The 20,686-nt window shown below is 43.0% G+C and overlaps 1 protein-coding gene across 1 annotated transcript in view; it reads left to right on the forward strand.

Moving 5' to 3' along the window:
* The window catches only part of dennd1b (DENN/MADD domain containing 1B), a 100,952-nt gene that overhangs the window by 14,326 nt on the left and 65,940 nt on the right, over positions 1–20,686 (forward strand). Inside the window, exon 3 of the mRNA XM_029429068.1 lies at positions 6,372–6,415. Coding sequence (XP_029284928.1) covers positions 6,372–6,415 — 44 coding nt within the window. The remainder of the gene's footprint in view (positions 1–6,371; positions 6,416–20,686) is intronic.

The raw sequence follows: 20,686 nt of genomic DNA on the forward strand, positions 1-20,686 counted from the left end.
GATCGTGCCTTTAACAATAAATGATATACCCTTTTAAGAGTGTTATGTATATACATTATTTGTCACAGTTAAATTCTAGATACCAATTAAATGTCAAACACAAATCTGTTCTAATTTAACCCAGGTAGTTTTGGACTAACCTCAGGCCTTTCACTCTTTCTGTCAGTCCCCAGTCCTCATTTGTAACAACACAGTGTGACCAATCACTTTTAGTTAACTTAAGGACCATATCATCGTTTAAGAAGTTTCTCTTTTCCGAAAACCTCTGCTCACTAAATCAGCATGAAATGTAATGCCATTTGCAGTGTGCAGTCTTAGACTTGATGGGCAAAAGGGGGGGAAAAAAAAATGTTTTAAACGTCTGTGAGTGTGTTTTTCTTTCTGCTGGCCTTTGAAAGATGCCAGTTAATCTGCTTACTCCTTTTAATTGTGAGTGTAGGGGTTGGGCCTCCTCCGGGCCAGAATAAGGCTACTGATCCAGAAGTAAAACGATGACCACCACAGTTATTCCTTCCTTTAGGTTGTGCAACCCCCCTAGTCTTCTTTAGCCTGCCCTCGTCTCCTCCTCCTCCACCACCATACCCTCCCTCAGAGGAAAGAAAGCTGCTTGTTCTGACAATAGACATTTTTTACCATATGTTGGCTTGACATCTTCATCAGGTTCACAGCAGGTTACCTTAGTTAACTTTCACTCCACTGCCTGATGGGATTTTCTCCCTCTGTTTCTCCAATCGGCCCAGGCTCAAAGTCTAGACGGCCTCCGAGGCAGGGTCCTACCAGCCCTGTGTCCACAATGGCCGTATTGTGGATGCTTAGTAGCGGTAGCTTCCTCCCGTTACAGCGAACAGGCTAGTGCTAAAACAATGCTTTTGTCCGAGGGCGTACGAGGGGGGCCTAATCCACTACATACTGTGAAATAAATCTCTCTGAGAGATGAGAGAGTGAGCAAGAGGAACGGAGTGAATGAAATCACTGCCAAGGAGGTTAGAGTGCAGCAGTTTAACCCCTGGCCAAGAAAGAGGGAGGAGAGGAGGCAAAGGGAGCGAGAGAAAGGAGGAACAAGGAGAGGCAGGCGCTACATCCCTTCATCTCCGGAGCACGGATGGAGGAAAGGGGCTGCCGGTGGCTTTCACAGCCTCTCTTCTCACCAGAGGAGCTGCTGTTCACCATATGGGATTTGGCCTCTCTTAACAAACAGGCCCCCTATTCACTCACAACACACATTCAGTCGTTCATGGAATAAGGTGAAAAAAGTGCATTTTTTATGCCTTTAGAACATTGGATGGCCATGAGGGCTCTAAGTCTGTGTTTGATTCACATAGTATAGAGAATTATAAACTAGAGGCTTTCATCTAAATGTGTATTCACACTGGATTTAGGGTTAGGTCTTTTTGTGTTTTACTGAAATCTTTCTCAGTCTTAAAGCCAGAACCATGCATTCAGGCCACTGTTATTGAGCTGCTAAGGTGAGCCTATAGAAACACAAACACAGGCCTCTGCAATGTGAGAGTATTTCATGTTTATAGTATGCTTTTCCCAGTAGTTTGCAAAGGCTATTTTTATAAAGCTTTATATCATTCTAAGTAAGTAAGTTGGGTTCTGCCTTTTTTGTTCAGTGACAAAATGGCTTAAAGTTAAATAACTTGCCGCGCTGCTCTGGGCAGTGCGAGGTTTCTGACACACTGATGTTATGCGCCAACGTTTTCTTCCAGCCAGCAGCATTAGGAATGACATCCTCTGCCAACAGCTTCTTTTTAGCCTACTTGGAAATCCCAAGAAGGGTAGATTTATGCCAAGATGAAGATGCCAGCATTTTTCATTTTTAGCCTACTTGGAAGTGCCAGTATACATAGATTTATGCAGAGAATAGAAGAAATAAGACATGAAGGGGTAGGCTTATTTTTCGTCTCTCTCATGTTTCGGTGAACATATATCTTGCTAATTTATTCTGTTTAATCCCATCACGTTTAATGATCCACCTGAATAGGTAGGAAAGAAGCGGTGTCAGTTGAGAAAGGCAGAGTTCTACCTCCCACTCTTATCTATCCATCCATTTCTTCCCTCGCCTCATCCTTCCTCCTCCCACTCTTTCCCCGTTGCCCTGCTCTCAGTTCCCAGCACCCTTCACCTATTAACCCTCCTTTCTCCTCGCTCACTCTCCTTCTCTGACTTTTAAAAACAGGCGTCTCAGGAATAGCCAAAACATTGATTTTTCACCCCTCCCACCCCATATCTACCACCGTTACCCCCCCCCCCCCCCCCCCCTTCTCCCAGTATCTGTGTCACGGCTCAGGGGCTTCATGCATGTTGCCCCCATCGTGACTGTTGGAGGTCAGCCACGCTTGAAACCCGCAGAGATCAATGGACATGCTACTGTACAGTAAATATTCACTCCTCAGCGTGCTATCTATCTGTAAACATGCATGTACTTGTACAGTACACACACACACTTTCCATACAGAGACCAATGGTCACTCCTTGAGCTTTTCGTCACATTTGCCTCACCTCTATTTCCCGAGGTGTGAATGGAGGAATCTAACTCTGGATAGGTGATTTCAATTCAATTCTCACCCACTGGATCTATTTACACGCCACCAGGGTGAAGTATGCTATAGGTTGTTTTCCCCTTGTCACTCTAGCTGCCACTGGTGTCAAATCAAATGAACTGTTTTTATATGGTTTGCAACAACTCTTTATAGATTTTGTCAACTGTAGGAAATACAATAAACACATTTTGAATCTTTTGCATTTCGGCTGATAGGTGATGGAGAGGCTGATGTCTAACAAAGCAAAGCGTGTATGGCTTGCATATGGCATTGCTGGTTTCCTCCAGACCCCTCTGTCTCTAACTGTGTCATGTTGTATTGTAACTGACAGCTTCAATTGTCTGTTGCACGCAGACAATATTTTATGACCATGTGAGCGAGCCAAAACATTCACGCAATGCACTTGTAAAACCCACACAGGCTGTTTTTGAAAATGCCAGATACCGAAAAGTCTGAATCCACAGATGCTGCAGACAGAAATGTTTTTGCTGTGGACTCGTGGCTTGCAAACCAAATAATGACATATTTTGACGATATTTAAATAATGAAAATTAAGAGCATGTCATTTGCACGTCAAATATTTTTGATTTGCTGAAAAGAATAATGTAAGTTTAGTACAGGCTTTTTATTGCATATGTGACAGTTGACAGTTGCGTTATTCAGAGTGTGTGTGTGTGTGTGTGTGTGTGTGTGTGTGTGTGTGTGTGTGTGTGTGTGTGTGTGTGTGTGTGTGTGTGTGTGTGTGTGTGTGTGTGTGTGTGTGTGTGTGTGTGTGTGTGTGTGTGTGAAGAAGGGGAGGGTGGATTAACTGGTGGTGGATCTGTCATGGTGACATTTGTGTCCCCTGGCGGAGCAGCAGGGGTCCTCTTCACCTCTGTAACCTTCAACTTTCAGCCTTAACCCCATTCAGGCCCCCTCTCGCGTCCACCACACGCCCAGCACGTCCGAAGGGAGGGATATAAGAACGAAAGAGTGGGGGGAAAAAAGAGAGGGTGCCGAAGTGAAGAGGACAGAGAGCTGCAAGGGAGGGCGGGATGAAGAGAAAGAAAGGTGGTGGAAGGAATAGGGAAAAAAATGAGGCAAGCTTCGGAAAAAGAGAGGCGAGAAGAAGGGCCGTAAATGTTGCAGAAGTTGGAAAAAACGAGTTATATGTAAAAGAAAAGACAGTGGAAAAGACACGCATGAGGCAAAATGATTGGAAGAGAAATGTGGAGGTGGAGCAGAACAGAAGCAATAAAAGCCTGTTTGATTGAGAGTGAAGTGCACACAGGACACAGGAAAGAGGAAATATGAAAGATAAGGTTTTTGGTAGTGCTCTGAAGTTCTCACATGTCCTCAGCTGTGTGTTGCTACAGCTCACTGTGTTCTGCCTCCTGTGCTCCCTTTATTCATGCCTCTCTCACTATGTGACTCCAGTTGAGTACATACACTATTCAAGTGTGATTTGTGCTGATTTGAAGTCCATTCGGTCGTGGGACCTGATCTTATATCAGTCTACTCTTTCATAGCGTCCATACATGAGGAAATGTAAACAAGATTTTAATTTAAAAAACAAAAGTTACTGTAATTTCTTTCGTTTTAAATTTCTGTTCATCCATCCATAGTTTTGGCTGTTGCCAAAAGGGTCTCAGCTAAAGCGGAAGTTGTTATGCTAATTCGTTTTTACCTAATCGTCAAAAATCCTGAAATATACCAAATTTTGGGTTAATTGATTGTTTGCTATTATTTCTTTTGTTTAATTGTTTAAACGATCAATGTTAACATTACTCAAAGAGGCCTCCTTCCACCTTCCACTCAGCTTTTATTTTCTAGTAGTAAATACTTGATTAGAGCAGTAAATGTGGGCCATTAAGCCATTCATTATACTGTGATCACTAATACAAGAGATAAATGATTGAACCTGTGCCTTTTCTGCATGACGAGTCAATATGATTGCTGTGAAAGAATTGGCACATATGTGTAGCAGCAGCTTCCAGAAGTTGATCTTGAATTCAGTCACTCTCCTCCTGTCTGTACTGTCAACGTAGACATGGAACATGGACAATTGCAGTTTTTGCAGTGCTGCTGAAGCTCCCCCTATTTTCCTATTTTGCACACCTGGCCAATCACTGCGAAAAGTAGGCATGGCTGACAAAAGTTACAAACATTGGGCCCCCCTCCCCTCTTCTCTTCCTGTCCCTTTTCTTCTGCCCTGTATCACACTCCAGCAGCAGTTCCCATCCTCTCACCCAGTAAATCAGCATAAAATAGCCCTAACTGTGGCAGATCATAGGGTGGGGAGAAGGGGGGCAGTTGGAGTTGGGGTGTAGATCTTTGAGCTCTGCTGCGTTTATTTCTGTGCCACTCTTTTCAAGATGGGGCCCATGAAATTATCCAACAGGATTATGTAAGGCATGATAGATTCTGCTGCGTCCTGTCATCCGTTTGTCAATTGTGTGCCTCTCTGTCTCAGGCAGCCTGGTGTGTTAGCCATGAAGCTACAACACGCATTGTGTGTTATTGCATGTCCTCTTTACTAAGGTAGGGCTCCTCTGTCTTCATAAATGTCTACATTAATCTTTTCAGGCATACGCGTAGAGGAGGGTCATACCCACATTTAGCCTGTGTTAAAAATGCTCATATGTCTTTGAATGAAGGGACTTAATCAACATGTTATATCTGTTGAACTCAGTTATTCATACTAAGTTATTATCACTAAGCTATCAAAAGATTAGGTGATTCCTGATTTACTTTCTTTCAGCCAGCTTTGTTTAGACATAGGTGGGGGTGTTCTCGTGATCCTGTAGACCTTTTGTATGTCCATGGCAGTCGACCTGGCATGCGAGAGCTCGTCTCTCCGAACCCTTGCTGTTCCTGCTGAGGTCACAGGGTGACCTTGGAGCTGTGGAAGCTGTGTTTACCAGAGACCCCTGTGTTCAGGCTATGGCTCTGTGGCTGCTTCCTTTTAACCACATGGTAAAAGACTGCGAAAAGCGAGTCTCATGTTTTGGTTTGGAAGCTAGCTTTAAGAGAGATGCAAAGATGTTGCAAGAATGACACTAACTAAGGCAACAATAGGCTGGCTGCTTATTCAGGAAGAGTAAGATACATGTTGTGCAGTTTGGTATATTTGTCTTGTGTCAATTTGCTAAAGTATTCTATTAATAAAGGCATATTTGAAGCTTTTGAACCCAGCTAATGTTCTTTATTTACACTCAATAAATGACTTAATTGTTAATTGACAATCAGAATTTCCTATTGATTTAAACATTGAAAAATCCACTTGGCTTCAGCACTGATGTTATTTACTGGAGAACAAATCACAAACTATTATAATGATAAACCTAGCTTAGGTTTTTTTACATCTCTCCAGCAAACAGCTAGGCTTGTATCAATGTAGGAATAATTAAGCGAATAAACTAGAGTATGTGTTGATATGACTTTCTTAAACGTGCATGATTCAGTTTATAATATAAGCTATCATATCTACACTGAGAATATAGATTAGCATATCTACAGCACATACCGCCTAGACACTCTCTCTCTTGTCTTTCTGTGTGTGTGTGTGTGTGTGTGTGTGTGTGTGTGTGTGTGTGTGTGTGTGTGTGTGTGTGTGTGTGTGTGTGTGTGTGTGTGTGTGTGTGTGTGTGTGTGTGTGCGCGTGTGCGTGTGTGAGAGAGAGAGAGAGAGTATATAAGTGTAAGTGTGTGTGTGTGTGCGTGCACAGACTTGCAGCAGCCACCCTTGCCCCCACCCCTCTCATTAATATGTATGTGTTCTGAGGCAGCTAGCGAAGACGGTGTGTTTCTCACCCGCTGATTAATGCTGTCTGTCAATTACCTCCAGATCCAACCGTGCTGTGGAGCTTCCCCCAGGACCACACCGACCAGGTTGGAACACACTCTGCTTTTTCATTCTTTTCTCACTCTCTCTCTCTCCCTCTCTCTCTCTCACTCGTTCACTGTTACAGACAACCTCTACCTCCTCCTCCTCTCCCATCTCCCTTCCTTGCCTAATGCCCTCACTCACCCTGCCATCCTGTGGTAACCTCCCCCCAACACCTATCACCACCACCACCGCTCTGCTCCCCATCCCCATCAGTGCTTCCTCTCCTTCTCTCTCCCTCTTTCTCTCTCTCTCTCCTCCTCCTCCTCCTCCTCCTCTCTGTCTCTCTCTGTCTCATTGTACGTCTGTTGCTGGTAATGAAAAGCAGTGAGCAGGTCTTCAATAACCGACGAATCAGTAATTATCATGCAACCGTGACAGGAATGCACACCTCTGTTTTTCCCCATTTTCTCTCCCTCTCCGTTTATATCTCTTGCTTTCTCTCTAAGTGTGCTACTGTGTCTGCTTCCTATTGTCTCACATTTATAGCGTTATCGGGTTCATTTTGAATCTGAAAGCAAAATTTGCTGCTGTTTTTCAATACTTTTTGGAACACCGTGCTCTTCCTAAACCCGTCAGCGGTAAGTATTGCAGGGTTACACACACCGATCTCAGCATCTCCCACTAGTCTGTATTGTTGAAGAATCACATTTTGATGACGACGTGGTTTAAAGGATAGTTCCAGTATATTACAACTGGACTTTTCTATGTTTGGTTATCAAATCTATTGATCATAATAACATTGTACTGATCAAAGAAATAGCTGAGATCTGGGAAACATTGCTACAATAAAATCCAATGGGCAAGAAAACACAAGCAACTGACAATCACAGATTATAAACGAGAACAAAAATAGTCTGCAGCAAGCCAGATTATAAAAAAACACTATTTGGATATAAAACTGACCCAACATTTCTGCTATATTCCCTTATGATGTGTGTGTGCACAACTATAGTAAGTACAGCAAGTCAAATGCGTCCATAACCTTTAACAGATGTTTACTTACAGTATGGGTAATATTGTGCGATTTTCCTTTTGTGTTCTCTTGGGATGCACAGATTTCATTTGGCAGACTGGTATCACAGCCAGTACTGACCTTATTAAGCAGATCCAGGATCAGCCATGAAATGCCCGTTCCACATTAAATACAGTTTCTTTGTCCATAAGATGAGTAAGATCCAAAAAAGTTCCGGGCATTGAGGTATAATCATTTTAAATTTGAGGAACTGAGAGCACTGGTATCGGTTCAGTAACTCAGTACCTCAGTTGAAGTATTGCAAATGTTATCATGAGATAAGATGTTAGTTTGGTGCATCCCTAGCTTTCTCTTCCTGGGGGTTTGTTTAACCAGTCGGTTGTCTAAATGCTTATTAAATGTTTACTACCCCATCTGACTTCTTATTACTGATGTCACTTCAATTACCTTGGTGAGAGCAAGTGTTATTGTTAACGATAGAAATGACGGCCAAAACTATGAAATAAGACCCAAGTTGTCATAAACCCAAATTGTTCTTTAAGCCAATCACAAATCTCACCTGTCTCCGGGGAGCATGTGCACACACGGATGCAAAAACTCTTTGGAATAATTTAAAAGTGATTTGATATCCCTTTTATTTAAAAAGCCTTGCTCTTTAGCCTTAGAAAAATACTCCACCTCAGCAGGGTGTCTTTGTTATTTCTCTCTGGCTTTACCTTCAAAGAACTACCGTCTCGATCCAACTTGATCAAAACAATCACGCAGCCTGTAATAATATGTGTATTAATCTCTATGTTGTGCACATCACTCTGTAAATAGATTAGGTTGACTCATTATCTGGGCAACATGACTCCTTGACTCTGGCGCTCTGCTGCTGTGGCTTCTTAGGCAATGTGTGTGTAGGATTTTTGTACTGGCAGTTAGTAAGTCTGAGATTGATGAAAGACAGAGATTTGACAGGAAAAAAAACAAGACGTACAACATATTGTTTCTGCCACAGCACAAAACATGTCCTGGAGCAAATCACTGGGCAGATGACTGCAACAGACCATCTGAAGCTGAAGGGAAAAATGGACAACTAGTGAGAAAGACGACAATATGTGCGTAGGCTAACTCTCTCAACACCGCAGCCAAGCCAGTGAGTTTAAACAGCTCTCCTTTCTCTCTGATCCACTTTGAGGAATAAACGGGCTTGTAGAAAGATGCTTCAGGCGATGTCTGCCTGCCCCACAAGAACCAGAGCATGCAAGCGGAGTAAGAGGTAGAGGGAGTGAGGGAACGAGAGTGTAAGCAAGAAATTACAGACTTGCATTGGTAGACACAGGAAATGGAAGTGATGGAAAAGGAGTAAAAAAAAAAAAAAGAGCAGCTGAACCCAAGAGAGATGGAATAAAAAAAATAGTGTAAACATAGTGTATGTGCTGTCATGGGCCTGCCTCATCCTTCCTCTCCGACATGTCTCTCTTTTTAGCCCCCCCACAACCTTACTTTTCTTTCATTCTGTTGTCGACCAGATCGTTTGTGTGGATAAGATGGCCCTTAAGATGGCTAGTTAGCGTGCTGTGTACAGAGGGATTGGCCCTTTCCCCCGTATACATAAAGGCTGTATTCACGGGCCTCATTACCAGGATTAGGGTTCCTTTCCTCTTTTGTGGGGCTGAAGGCAGGAGTCCTCTGTAGCCACAGTCTCTGTCTCTTTCTGTGGCCTGAGCTGGCCAGCATATGGCAGCAGCAGCCAACAGTCTCCACAGAGGGGCTCAGAGCTCAGAGCAAGGCCTCCTTTTGTTTAGACTGTTATTGTTGCTCAGCGTAATGACATTTGTAGGCCGTAGGATCGGGGTGGAGGGGTTAGTCTACCCCTGGGGAGAGAGAGGGAGACAGAAAGAGGGAGAAAGAGAGGGATGGAAGGAGGGGGAGAGGCAAAGACATGCAGACAGACAGGAGTGTGGATTATGGAAATATGAATTGATTTTTTTTCTGTTCTGTGGTAGAATAGAAAGCTCAAAGGAGAACAGACTGCAGGCTGGCTGGCACGCCGGGGTGGTGCTGGGGAAATATGAAGTGAGAGGCGCTTGCTCCCTCTTTTCTCTTTCTCTCTCTCTCTCTCTCTCTCTCTCTCTCTCTCTCTCTCTCTCTCTCCTTTCTTTTTCCCTCCTGCTCCCCCTATTCCTCCCTCAGCCCCTGAGACTCTTGATGCCCTGGTCATCCACAGATGCCACTCGGATAGAGAGGGAGAGACGAGAGAGAGAGAGAGAGGGAGAGGGAGAGGGAGAGGGAGAGGGAGAGGGAGGGCAAGAGAGAGGTGGCTAAAGCATATATTTGAATCGCAAGGGCTTTTTTTTTTGCAAATGAAGCAGACAGATGGAAATCTGTCCGTTTCCTCTCAGATCTCATCCCAAAGTTGTGGAAAAAACACAGCAGACAGAACACACACACACACACACACACACACACACACACACACACACACACACACACACACACACACACACACACACACACACACACACACACACACACAGAAAATATGGTTCTGCCAGTTAGTCCTAGCTAACCACAGTTTGGTGTATAGATGGCCCACTCCTCTGCTCTGTAGAGAACAGAGGATTATATGATAAACACTCAGCAAGTTCCACAAACAGACGGCCATTTGAAAACTTAAAGAGAATGTGAGCAACTCTGCAGTATTTAAAAATGTTAACTTACTCACACAGATTCCCCCCCTCTGCAAATTGCTGTACTTTCTTTCCCAACACTGCAGGCAAAATCACATTTTTTAAGGTTGACAGGCCATTTAATTTATGTGTTATGTGTTATGTGTTTGTCTTTCTGTTCATGTATTCAGTTAGCTTTGGGCTGTCATGATATCATTCCCATGCATTGAACTCTCCCAGCTGTTAGCCCACCATGGAGTGGAAGGGTTTAACAAACAAGGTAAACAAACAAGTCTGATGTTAATCATCGAACCCTAAAGGAACATATCGAAGGGTCCTGTTGGTCTCACTCTCACCTGATCTTCTTGGAACTTCCTTCTATAAAATTCATCTCCATTGAAAGTTTGATAAGTTTCAGAACTTGTGCTGATTTAGAGATCATTTTGACAGATATTCATAGGTGCTTGTAATGACGATGGTAACAAAGAAATGATAGGCAAATTATACAAGGGTGTCATTTCAGTAAATACACCTCAACAAATTACATAAAGCATCGTTGGGAAAACAGAGATGAGAATGGAAATACCTTCGGGTGTGTGGCTGCAAGCCTGGGAAAGCCTGTGTACTTCTATCAATTCCCTTGTTTGTAAAGCTATGTGTTAGATTTGTTATCTTATTTTAATAACTCCCAAGCAGAAATCCATTTTAACTGGGACACAGTACTCCTGCTGGAGGGAGTGTGGCTCAACGCTGTTAGACCATGGCCACGTATTTTTGTATCGTCTGTATTTTTAGCTTTTTTTGAGGCAAAGTGGGACATTTCATATCATGGATACTGGATTTTAGTACTGACATCTTGTTTCTCTCCATACTGTATAGTTTGGAGATATACCTTTGGGTTTGCGTGAAAGTGATCTCTACCTCCTGAAGATCCTTATGCCTGCAAATAAAAAAACATGGCTGTCGAGAAACTCCTGTACTGTGGACCTTTTCATAGACACTGTCACCTATCTGTTCTCCATGGAAATGGATAAAATAGGATTTTTACTCTCAGGACACAGATTACGCCGCATTCTGCTTGCTCTCTAGTTGCACACTCCATCTCTCTCTATTGTGCTTTCTTGCACATTCCTTCCTTACAGTTAGCTTTCTTCCCCCAGCGTACTTGCATATCACACATTTACATACACTCGCATACATACACAGGGAGATAACGTGTTTGCTTTCTTGGAATGTCATCATTATGCATCATTCTGGTTCAACCTCTGCTCCTGTTAATCCATTTCCTATTTTTCTCTCTCTGGCTCCAGTCCTGTCCATTTATTTTTCCACCTTCATTACTCTATTCATGCCCATCTTTTTTTTTTTTTTTTTTTTTTGCAATGTCCCTCTGTCCCTTTGTATATCTTTAGCTCCCTGCCGGTTCATCAACCATCTCGTTTCCAAACACCCTATCTCATATTTTCCCTCTAAAGACGCCGTTAAAGGAAATCGCAAATTACACATAAACCACAAGCCTGGTTGCAGCAGAATATCCAGAGAGAAATAAAGGAAATATTGAAAGATTAATAGATTTTACTCTCAGCTATGAACCAAAGTTGATGTTAACTCTCTATGGCCATTTTAATGGGGGAACCTTTGATCTCTCTGCTGCATACTGCATGGAGTTGACCGTATTACACGCTGGTTTTCATTTATACCAAGGTTAGAGTAGGTGTGATTTGATCCTAAAAGAAAAAATTATGCTTTGATACACACGTATACATTGCTCTGTATACTCAATTTGTGATATGTATTGCATTAAGGTACTTATGTTGGGAAACATGAAGTCATGTACTTTTTCCCCTCGACATGAGCAATTTTCTTGTGACTTCCTACATTTCCTAGTAGGCCTTTTTTTATGAGCATGTTGCATTCAGAACATGTAGGTGGTGAAGAGAGCAACCGATGTAGCGAAGAAAGAGTTTCCCCAGTTGAGAAAAACTGAGTCATAGACCTTATTTAAAGCATTTTATGTGTTTAAGCTACTTTGCATTTTGGACTAATTAGCTTAGGAGGAGTAAGTGTTATCTTTGCTTCTTCGATGATGGTGATTTCCTTGTTGGCAGACTGGTATCACATCTGTGTTACAATTTGGTGCAAAACATGATGCCTAGAAAAAAACTGTTGCCTTTTGGTTCCATTAATCTGAGACCTGATTACTTGTGCAGCAGGTGTTTCGGGCTGTAAAACTATTTCCTTGTATCACACTTCACAGCAGCAGAGCGACCAGCGTCTTAACTTAATGTCATGTCATCTGCTTTTGGCAAATTAGGCATCGGACTAAGACAAATGTAGCAACAGTCTTTAAATGTAACAATAACTCAAGATCTCTTTTATAAATGTGTTATTCAAATGGCCCTGTCATTGTGCCTGTTTAGTTTTAACCACTGTCAAGTTTTTTGAGATGCCATGACTTCAAGCTAACCTTGGCTTATTTTCTGTTCACGTAGTTCTGTATATCCATCTCTGCTCAAAAGCCCACTGTGCCATCAGCCAGACAGGGAGAGAGGGAGGGACAGACAAAGAGAGCGAGTAGAAGAGAGGCAGAGGGTCTCTCGAGGCTTCAACCTTGGCAACTCTGAGTGTTGCTCTGACACTGTGCTCCATCAGGACATGCTGCCTGACATGATGTGAATGGTGGCCACAGCTCTGGACAGGCCCTGGGTGGGGGAGGCGGGAAGGGGGCTCTATTGGGTAGGTGAGGTATTAGGGGTCTGAGGGATTGAGGCAAAGAAGAGGAGCTGGTGGACACAATTGATGACTTTAGACCTGAGGGAAGTGCTGACTCTGAGGAGAGGAGGAGAAAGTGGGTGAGGGTGGTGGAGGAGTTAGGGTTGGTGTGCAGAGGGTCGGTAGCAGGGGGCCAAAGATGTTAATTTAAAGACAATGACATGTGGCCCTCAGTTGAGAGCGTTATATAGAACATAATAAAAAAGGAATGAGAAATGGGAAGTACATGAGTTTAAAAGGAGATTTCTGGCACTAAATGGTAGACTGTGAAGGAGGTGAAGTAGTCATGAGATTAGATGGGGGGAGTTATGTGAAATGACAAAATGCGAAAGAAATTGAGAAAAATATGGAGGACAGTGAAAAGCAGAGTGAGTTAGTTTGGCAGATAGGAGAGTTGGTGGCATTAACATTTTAGGAATGCTATGTTGTGTTTACAGAAATCCCAAAATAAACTTTTATTTTTGTTATGTGAAGCGTACATTTCACTGCCTCAGGGTCTACAAACCCAATGTAAAATGTTGTCTTTACTCCAATGATTAGCTTGTTCCCACAGTTACTGAGAAATTGGTACGCTTGGATGCAAAACACCACCAATAAGTGATATAGTAGATCATTTCCTCAATGACAGTGTTGAACGGTAAAGTTTGTGTAGGCTGACTGTGGTTGACAGAGGAAGGCGTGGGTTGGTTGACAGCAGTAGAGGAGATGATGCTAGATAGAAAAGTACACCACCTCGTTCAGACCAGAGTCTTTTCACAAGGGCCAACTACCCCACCCATCCTCCAAACACATAAGAGACAGAAAGGTAGTGATGTTTTGTGACATGCTGTTGAGAATGAGCATATTGTGCCAGCTCTTTAGATGCTGCTACAGCCAGTTTTGTGAAGCTGTAACAGCAAGGTGTGAAGTATGGGAAACTGAGAGATGAAAAAGATGTAAATTTATACCTTTTTTTTGCGTTTGTATGTGTGGAGAGGTATAGGCCTAAAATGTGTCTGTGTGTGCATGTATGTGTGTACATATGTGTGTGATGTCTCAGCGTGTCATACGGTCTCGTCTTTCCCTTCACTGCACCCTGACAGCAGTGTCAAACAAGGCCTCATATGATCTGTGTATGTCTCTGAGAATATGTGTGTGTATGCGTCTGGGTTGATAGTGTTTTTATTCTTCATTCTAACCCTTTTCACCTCAGATCCCTGGGGTGTTCCAGGGTCTTGCCTAATGGACAGTCTCGCCCCGCTTAGCTGGCCTTTGGCTCGGGCACTGAGCTGGACGCCTAAGTAGGGCCCTTTGTTGCTCATGGGTCCTGATTGCGCTGACCTCTGGGCTAGCTTCCTGGGAGGCGATGGGTGGTGGAGAGGGAAGGGCAGAGCATGGGGAAGTGTTTTTACGCCCCGCTGCTCACATCTCTCCAGCATCGCACAGTGACCGGTGAAAAGAAAGCAGTGGTGTGTTTTGGCAGTCGAGTAAAGCGCTGTTGGCCGCTTGTGTTTCCCAAGCTGCATTTGGACAGTAGTGGATTCAGCTACAGATGTACTTTGACTTCACTGCCATTACACTCCCAGTACGAATAGTTTCATAAGTACAGTAAATAGATGGTGATGGTTTTGCACAAGGTCACAGTGAGGGAACAGAGATTTTAGAATAGGGAACAGGGAGATTGTTAGTCATGTGGTAAAAATTGTTTTGTTTCGTAATATAATCTTGAATTCTACAATGATTTGTCAAAGCTTCTTGTTGGGTTTAACATATGCAAACTGGACTAGTGTTATACTGCAGTACATATTCTCGAACGTGTACCGTGCATTATGTTTGTGAAAGGTGCCAAACTCCCTCAGTATTATGGCTGCAGTCACAGAGGAAGAAATAGTACATATCTACACTTGGAAACAGGTTGTCCCTGTCAACCAGGAAGCTCATAGTTACGGTATTAGATGCCAGGCTTACCCTAACCACACACTGCCGTTGCCAACAGAACTATCACACATGTATAACGATGTGGCTTAATTGGCGTACATTTTTACTCAACCACCCCAATATACATGGCGCAACCAGCAGCCACCAGCGAGAGACGGAGATAGAAGCAATGGAAGAACAAATAAAGTGTTGTATAAAGGAAGAGAAGGATGGAGAGAGGGATAGAGGGGAAGGAGAAGAAGAAAGAGGAGGCTGCAGCGTTGACCTGACCTCCTCTGCTAGATTCCATGTACATCTGTCAATGAGATGTCCACAGCCAAATGTTTAGGAGCCAGTGTTGCACTGCTGCCCTCCTGCTGAGCTTCAATGTATACATTCTTTGTGTGTACGTGTGTGCGAGGGTGTATGTGTGTGAGTGTGTGACACCATGTGTTAGAGGCAGGCCCACATCAGGGTTCATACAGTCGAGCGAGGCCCAGTGGGAGCTGAGAGCTTAAAGAAGGAAATCCCCCCCGGCTGCTTGGTACACAGACACACAGACACACAGACACGCATGCGCGCTCTTGCTTTCCCTCTCCCTCTCCTCCTGGCACTTCATTAATGAATCCCATACTTGTATGTTTGGGGCATATGCAGCTCTCTTGGCCCAACACTACAAGTGTGTGTGTGTGTGTGTGTGTGTGTGTGTGTGTGTGTGTGTGTGTGTGTGCGTGTGCGTGTGTATTAGGGAGTGAGACATCTCCCCCTATCACATGGTAATATATTCAGTGGAAGATCTCGGCAGAGGCATAATACTGCCGCTCTCCCCTGTCTGAGCCCATCTGTGATATGTAGAAAGGACATCAGCAGGACAGGTTATTAGCACTGGAATAATGCACACTGTTATTGTTGATGCCATATACTTATTCTCCAAGCAATATGCCCCCTCACCCCATAACATAAATAAATACATCCATTATGGAAAAAGCTGAAAATAAATCAGTGCAATACAATGGACGACATTTATATTACCCGCAGTGGTATGTTATTATGAGGTGACTCATTAACAGCTGATAGACAGAGGAATGAGTTTGGGATTGGACCGTGGGAGGTTACGGGGATGTTATCCTTCTTGTTAACACAAATTGAAGAATTCATACTAGATGTGCGTTAAGGCCAAAAGAGGGAAAAAATGATCCAAGCAACATTTTACCTACCCTTATTAAACTTGAGCAAGGACAACTCTGACGGTAAATGCAATGGCTTCTGGGATGCTAATTTCCCAATGATGTTTCTATTCAAGAGGGGGTTGTGAGGTGTTGAGGCCAGTGGAAATGCGGGCTGTTGCGCTTCACAGGAGGGCCAAACTAAAGCCTTTATTTTGTCCTTGGTTTAGGCATCTGTGATGTCCTTAGGGTCTAGAAGTGCATATTTGAAAATGACAAATATTTTTAGGGAACACGGTATCTATAGAAGTGGCACATACGCATATGGATATAAGAACACATATTCCTGTCAGGTGTTGGCATGTGCTTGAAGAGGCCAGAAGATCAATTTGCCACCTTCAACACCTCCTGCAGAGGAGCTTTGTTAACATGGGACCTCCCTTAACACAGACACACTGCAGCAGAGGGGTCACTGGGAAGGGAAACTTTTGGAGACGAGTAAAAAGAAAAAGAAAAATCCAGAAAGACAACACTTTCCCTCTCCCCCCCCCATCTCCATCTTTATCAGCCTAGGCAGAGTGAGCAAGGATGTGAAAATGTAACGCCCCCGTGTCAATTTGAAAGTGCACCCCACCTTCCCCCTCTCAAGCAGCTCTGTTGCTTTGGTCCTGCTTTGAAGGCCGTTCTTATTACTGGCACAGAGCGCAGGTCAGAATGGCAAGCCGGCAGCATACTATTAAAGCCTAATGAAAGGAATCTCTGCAGGGTCTGAGGTCTGCAGTGGCCAGAGGAGGCTGTGCCTCTGCCTGTTGTTCTGCTCCTCTCCTCACTATTCTGTAGGTTGTTTTTATTCCATCTCTAAACCTGGCTTCCCTGCTATCTCTCGTCTCTGTCTGTCATTGTCTGTGTCTTTTCCTTTGTCGTTTTCTCTCTCTCACTCATCTTTAAGTGTCACTCTACCTGCGTCTGCTTCAGATGATGTTTGCCCTCCAGAATCTGTTTAGCTGCCCACCCAAAAATTCGGTATGGAGGTTCCATTGACTTATATTATGATGCGTTCAAGCTCTATTCAGTAAAAAGTATTAAGAGTATTGGGTGAAGGTGAGTTACAATGTTATCATGATGTGTTCAAATGTAATGAAATTTAGTTTTTTGGCTTGGAGACTTGAATACATACATTTGTTTAAAGGAGATGTTTTCACAGCAATATAAAATAGATATTACAGAAGTAATTATATAAATATAAATATTAAATATCATATTGTGACATCCCTAGTATTAATTTATGCCCCCTCGACAGTTAGGCCATACTGTAGGTCATTTACAGAAGTCAGATTCAAGAGGGTTTCCTGCTCAGGACGCAGATATGTCCTGACATTGGGGATTACATCCTGGTTCCCACTCTCTAAATATCCTGTCTTCATGAACAGGCTGTGCTTGGCCGTCACGTTGTCAAGTTGTAGCAAAAATAGTTATCACAGGAAAATAACCTGTAGCGTTGCCATTTCTGACATGCACTCTGGAATCAAATTTGAGTGTGATTTACACTGGGATGCATTTCTTTCTGTAATCAAGCAGTCCTTAGCTATAATATGTCTCATGCAACACATTCCAGTAACGTAGCGTACCTGTATTCATTTGTTGGGCATAGAAAATAATGGTATTGTTCAGGAAGATGTAGTGGGTTGGTAAACATTATTGGAATAACGCGCTCGTATAGATTGTTTGATACTTGTAAAGCGTTGGATTAATATGCTGTAGTCCAAAACATGGCAGTAGATTTATCTCTTGTGCCTTTTTCCATATTTATTGATTCAATCATGTTAATGCGAAATGGTACTAGTATGGCAGGTATGAAGAGCAACAAAAAAATTGGGAAATAGGATTCAGACCATTTTGTCTTGTTTGCTTGATGGGAACAAAAACGGCTCATCATGTCACAACCAGTGCTGCATTTCCTTTAGGATGTCCACTGTTATTGTTTAAAGCTCTATTAAGGCATAACACCTCAGTGTTTCTCTGTGTCTTTCTCCTTTTCTTTCTTTTAGTATCACGTTCAGTAACCTTTCAGTATCTGGTGAAGTTTGGAGATCACTGAGTAAACAGGAAGTTGTTCAGGAAGTTTGTTGTTTACAGTACATTAGATCACAGACCAACTCATTCCCTGTCAAAGTACTGATAATAGTCAAATATGTACATGTGTCATTTTGTTTGACTTTTCTCTTAGTTTTGAACCTAGTTTTAATTCTACCCAATCAAGATTTCATACCATCATATATATTTATTCTGCTCCCCCCCTCTCTCTAAAACCAAGGCTCAGCTGTCCTTGTGCCTTTACACATTGCAAATGAATGCATATCCATGCAAATTCCTAAAAAAGAAAGACTCAGAATTTGAATATTTTGCTTAAAGCTGCACCCAGGTCGACCCTGCCATTCGGCATTTGAAAGCAGTGTGTGTCTGTTTGAATACTGAGGATCTCTCTTTGTCATGTTCGCCAGAGGGGCTGGGTGAGCGAACCAGCACCGGCAGGATGGGCAGAGATCGGCTGGGTAGCTGCACACAGACAGACTAATTGGGAAAAGGGGGGCGAGAGGGGGGACGAGGGGTGTTGGTAAGGGTGAGGAAAAGGTGGGGTATACAGGAGGGGGGGGATTCTAAGATGACGACAGGGGGTTTAAGAGGGAGGTGAAAGAGGACGGAGAGTGGGGGATGGAGGGAATGAGAGAGAAGGGAAGAGGAAGAGAGGAGGTGATGAAGAGGGCACAAGAGCGTACGGGAGGAAGAGGTGAAGGAAGGGTGAGTGGAGACACTGTGGTTTCCAGCGCTGATGTGTTAGTAGCCCTGCTGACTATGTCATTATACTGTTGAAGTGCTGGTTGGATAACCAGGGTCCCTGCCTGCTGCAAACCACTGTAGCCTTAAAACTCCATTATACTGCATGTTTGACACATATGGAAAAGGTAGCTTTGCACACGCTGGTTTTCTTGCCCCTATTAAACATATTCAAACTGGTCTCTCTCAACTTTACCTTAAAGCATACTTTTGATTCCAACAGAGCAGGCGTCAGTTGGGGAATACTTTCATAAACGTGAGGAGTTGGAAAAAATAAATCCTGTGACATTATTAATGTGTTCAACCGCCCAGTGTACAGCACAATTGCTTTAGAGCTGCCATTATTAAAAGGTAATGTATTTTGAATATGTGAGCAGGAACCAGCTGTTGATCTATTTCAGAGTTTGTATCAGAATCCAAATCAGTAATATGTTATTGATCCCCGGGGGAAGATTGGGTAAGGTATGTAAACATAATGTATGTTTGTGTAACAAGCTGTGTGACTTTTGGATTCCTTAAACTTAACTATGTTTTGTGGAGTTCAACTACTGTTTGTAGTGACCGAAGCTAAAATATAAGCAGTTTGAACAAGACATTTTCTTAACTCAAGGACCACTCGCAAGCTTTCTCTGTAGGATTTAGGAGGATCTATTAGCAGAAATGGTATATAATATGTTTATGTTTGTTGTGTGTAATCGCATGAAACTATCATTTTTTTTCATTAACTTAGAATGAGCCCTTTATATCTACATACGGAGCTCTTCCACGGAGTCCGCCATGTTTCTACAGTAGCCCAGAATGAAATAACCGGACATATATTTTTTTTGGCTGGAACTGTGTATTTTTAAACACAAAAGACACCAATAATAAAAAGTTATTTTAATGTGCAGTTTTCTACTCCTACTCTCTTTTAAGTGAAACAATGAATCCCTGAGTGCAAAATTATAATCTTTAGCGATGCATTTGTTCCGCAAGTTGACCTCTCGATAACGATGTACTCCCCAAACCAGTCCTGTGATGACTTGTACACATTAGCTGCTCCAGAGCTTGGCATAGGTCACAGATGAGTTGGGAGTTTAAATTAGTTTTACTACCTTCGCAGCTTAAATAGATTTCTATTTATGTCCATATGGTATGACAACTTATCTTTCAAAAACTTAATTTGAGTTTGGTAATTCATCACAGTGAACATCTTGCCTGCATTATTTTGAGTTATGTTATTTTTGTGTGGTAATGCAGCGCAGGCTTTTCAAATCAGTCTTGCAGTTGAATTACCAGGAAATAATAAATTAACTTTGACAAAAAAATAAAAGCAGGCACAATGTTCACTATGATGGATTATACAGTAAAAAACGCATTCAGAAATCTAAAACGGTACAACATGCTTTGAAAACGCCTGACAGTAATGTAAAGTATATGTGAATTGTAGTAATGGGCTAACACATGCAAAAACACGGATATAGTCCTTTTAAAGTCTGCTTCTAATACGGGTATACCAGCAGTACATTTACAAATTTGCCTGCCTCTAGCCGCCATTCCTCCTAAAACTACACCCTGTATGGAGGGCTCTGGGGGCCAGGCTGCACTGAACTAGGTTGAGTTGCACTGGGTAGCTAGCTAGATTGATCTGGCTGCAGTAGCCAGGGGAATATAAAGCAGGGCAGGGGCTTAAAGTCTGAGTCCCCCCAGGGAGGAGTCCTTGCTGCATGGGGAGAGGGGCATGAACTGGGCTGCTCCTCTCTCCCTCCCTCCCTCCCTTCCTTTTTTCCTCCCTCCTGCTGTTGTGTCCGTCCATCGAATACCTTCTCCATCTCTCCCTCCTTAAGACATTCACTCTTGTCAGTCTCTCTGTTTGCCTCTCTCCTCCTTTTATTCTTGTTTTTTTGTCTCGTAGTTTATGGCTTTCTGCATTTTGCCCTTTTTTTCCACCCTCAATCCTTCCCTCTTTAAATCCACATTTCTCGACAACACTCCTCT

The sequence above is a fragment of the Cottoperca gobio genome, chromosome 4 (assembly GCF_900634415.1).
Source record: "Cottoperca gobio chromosome 4, fCotGob3.1, whole genome shotgun sequence".
Lineage (NCBI taxonomy): Eukaryota > Metazoa > Chordata > Actinopteri > Perciformes > Bovichtidae > Cottoperca > Cottoperca gobio.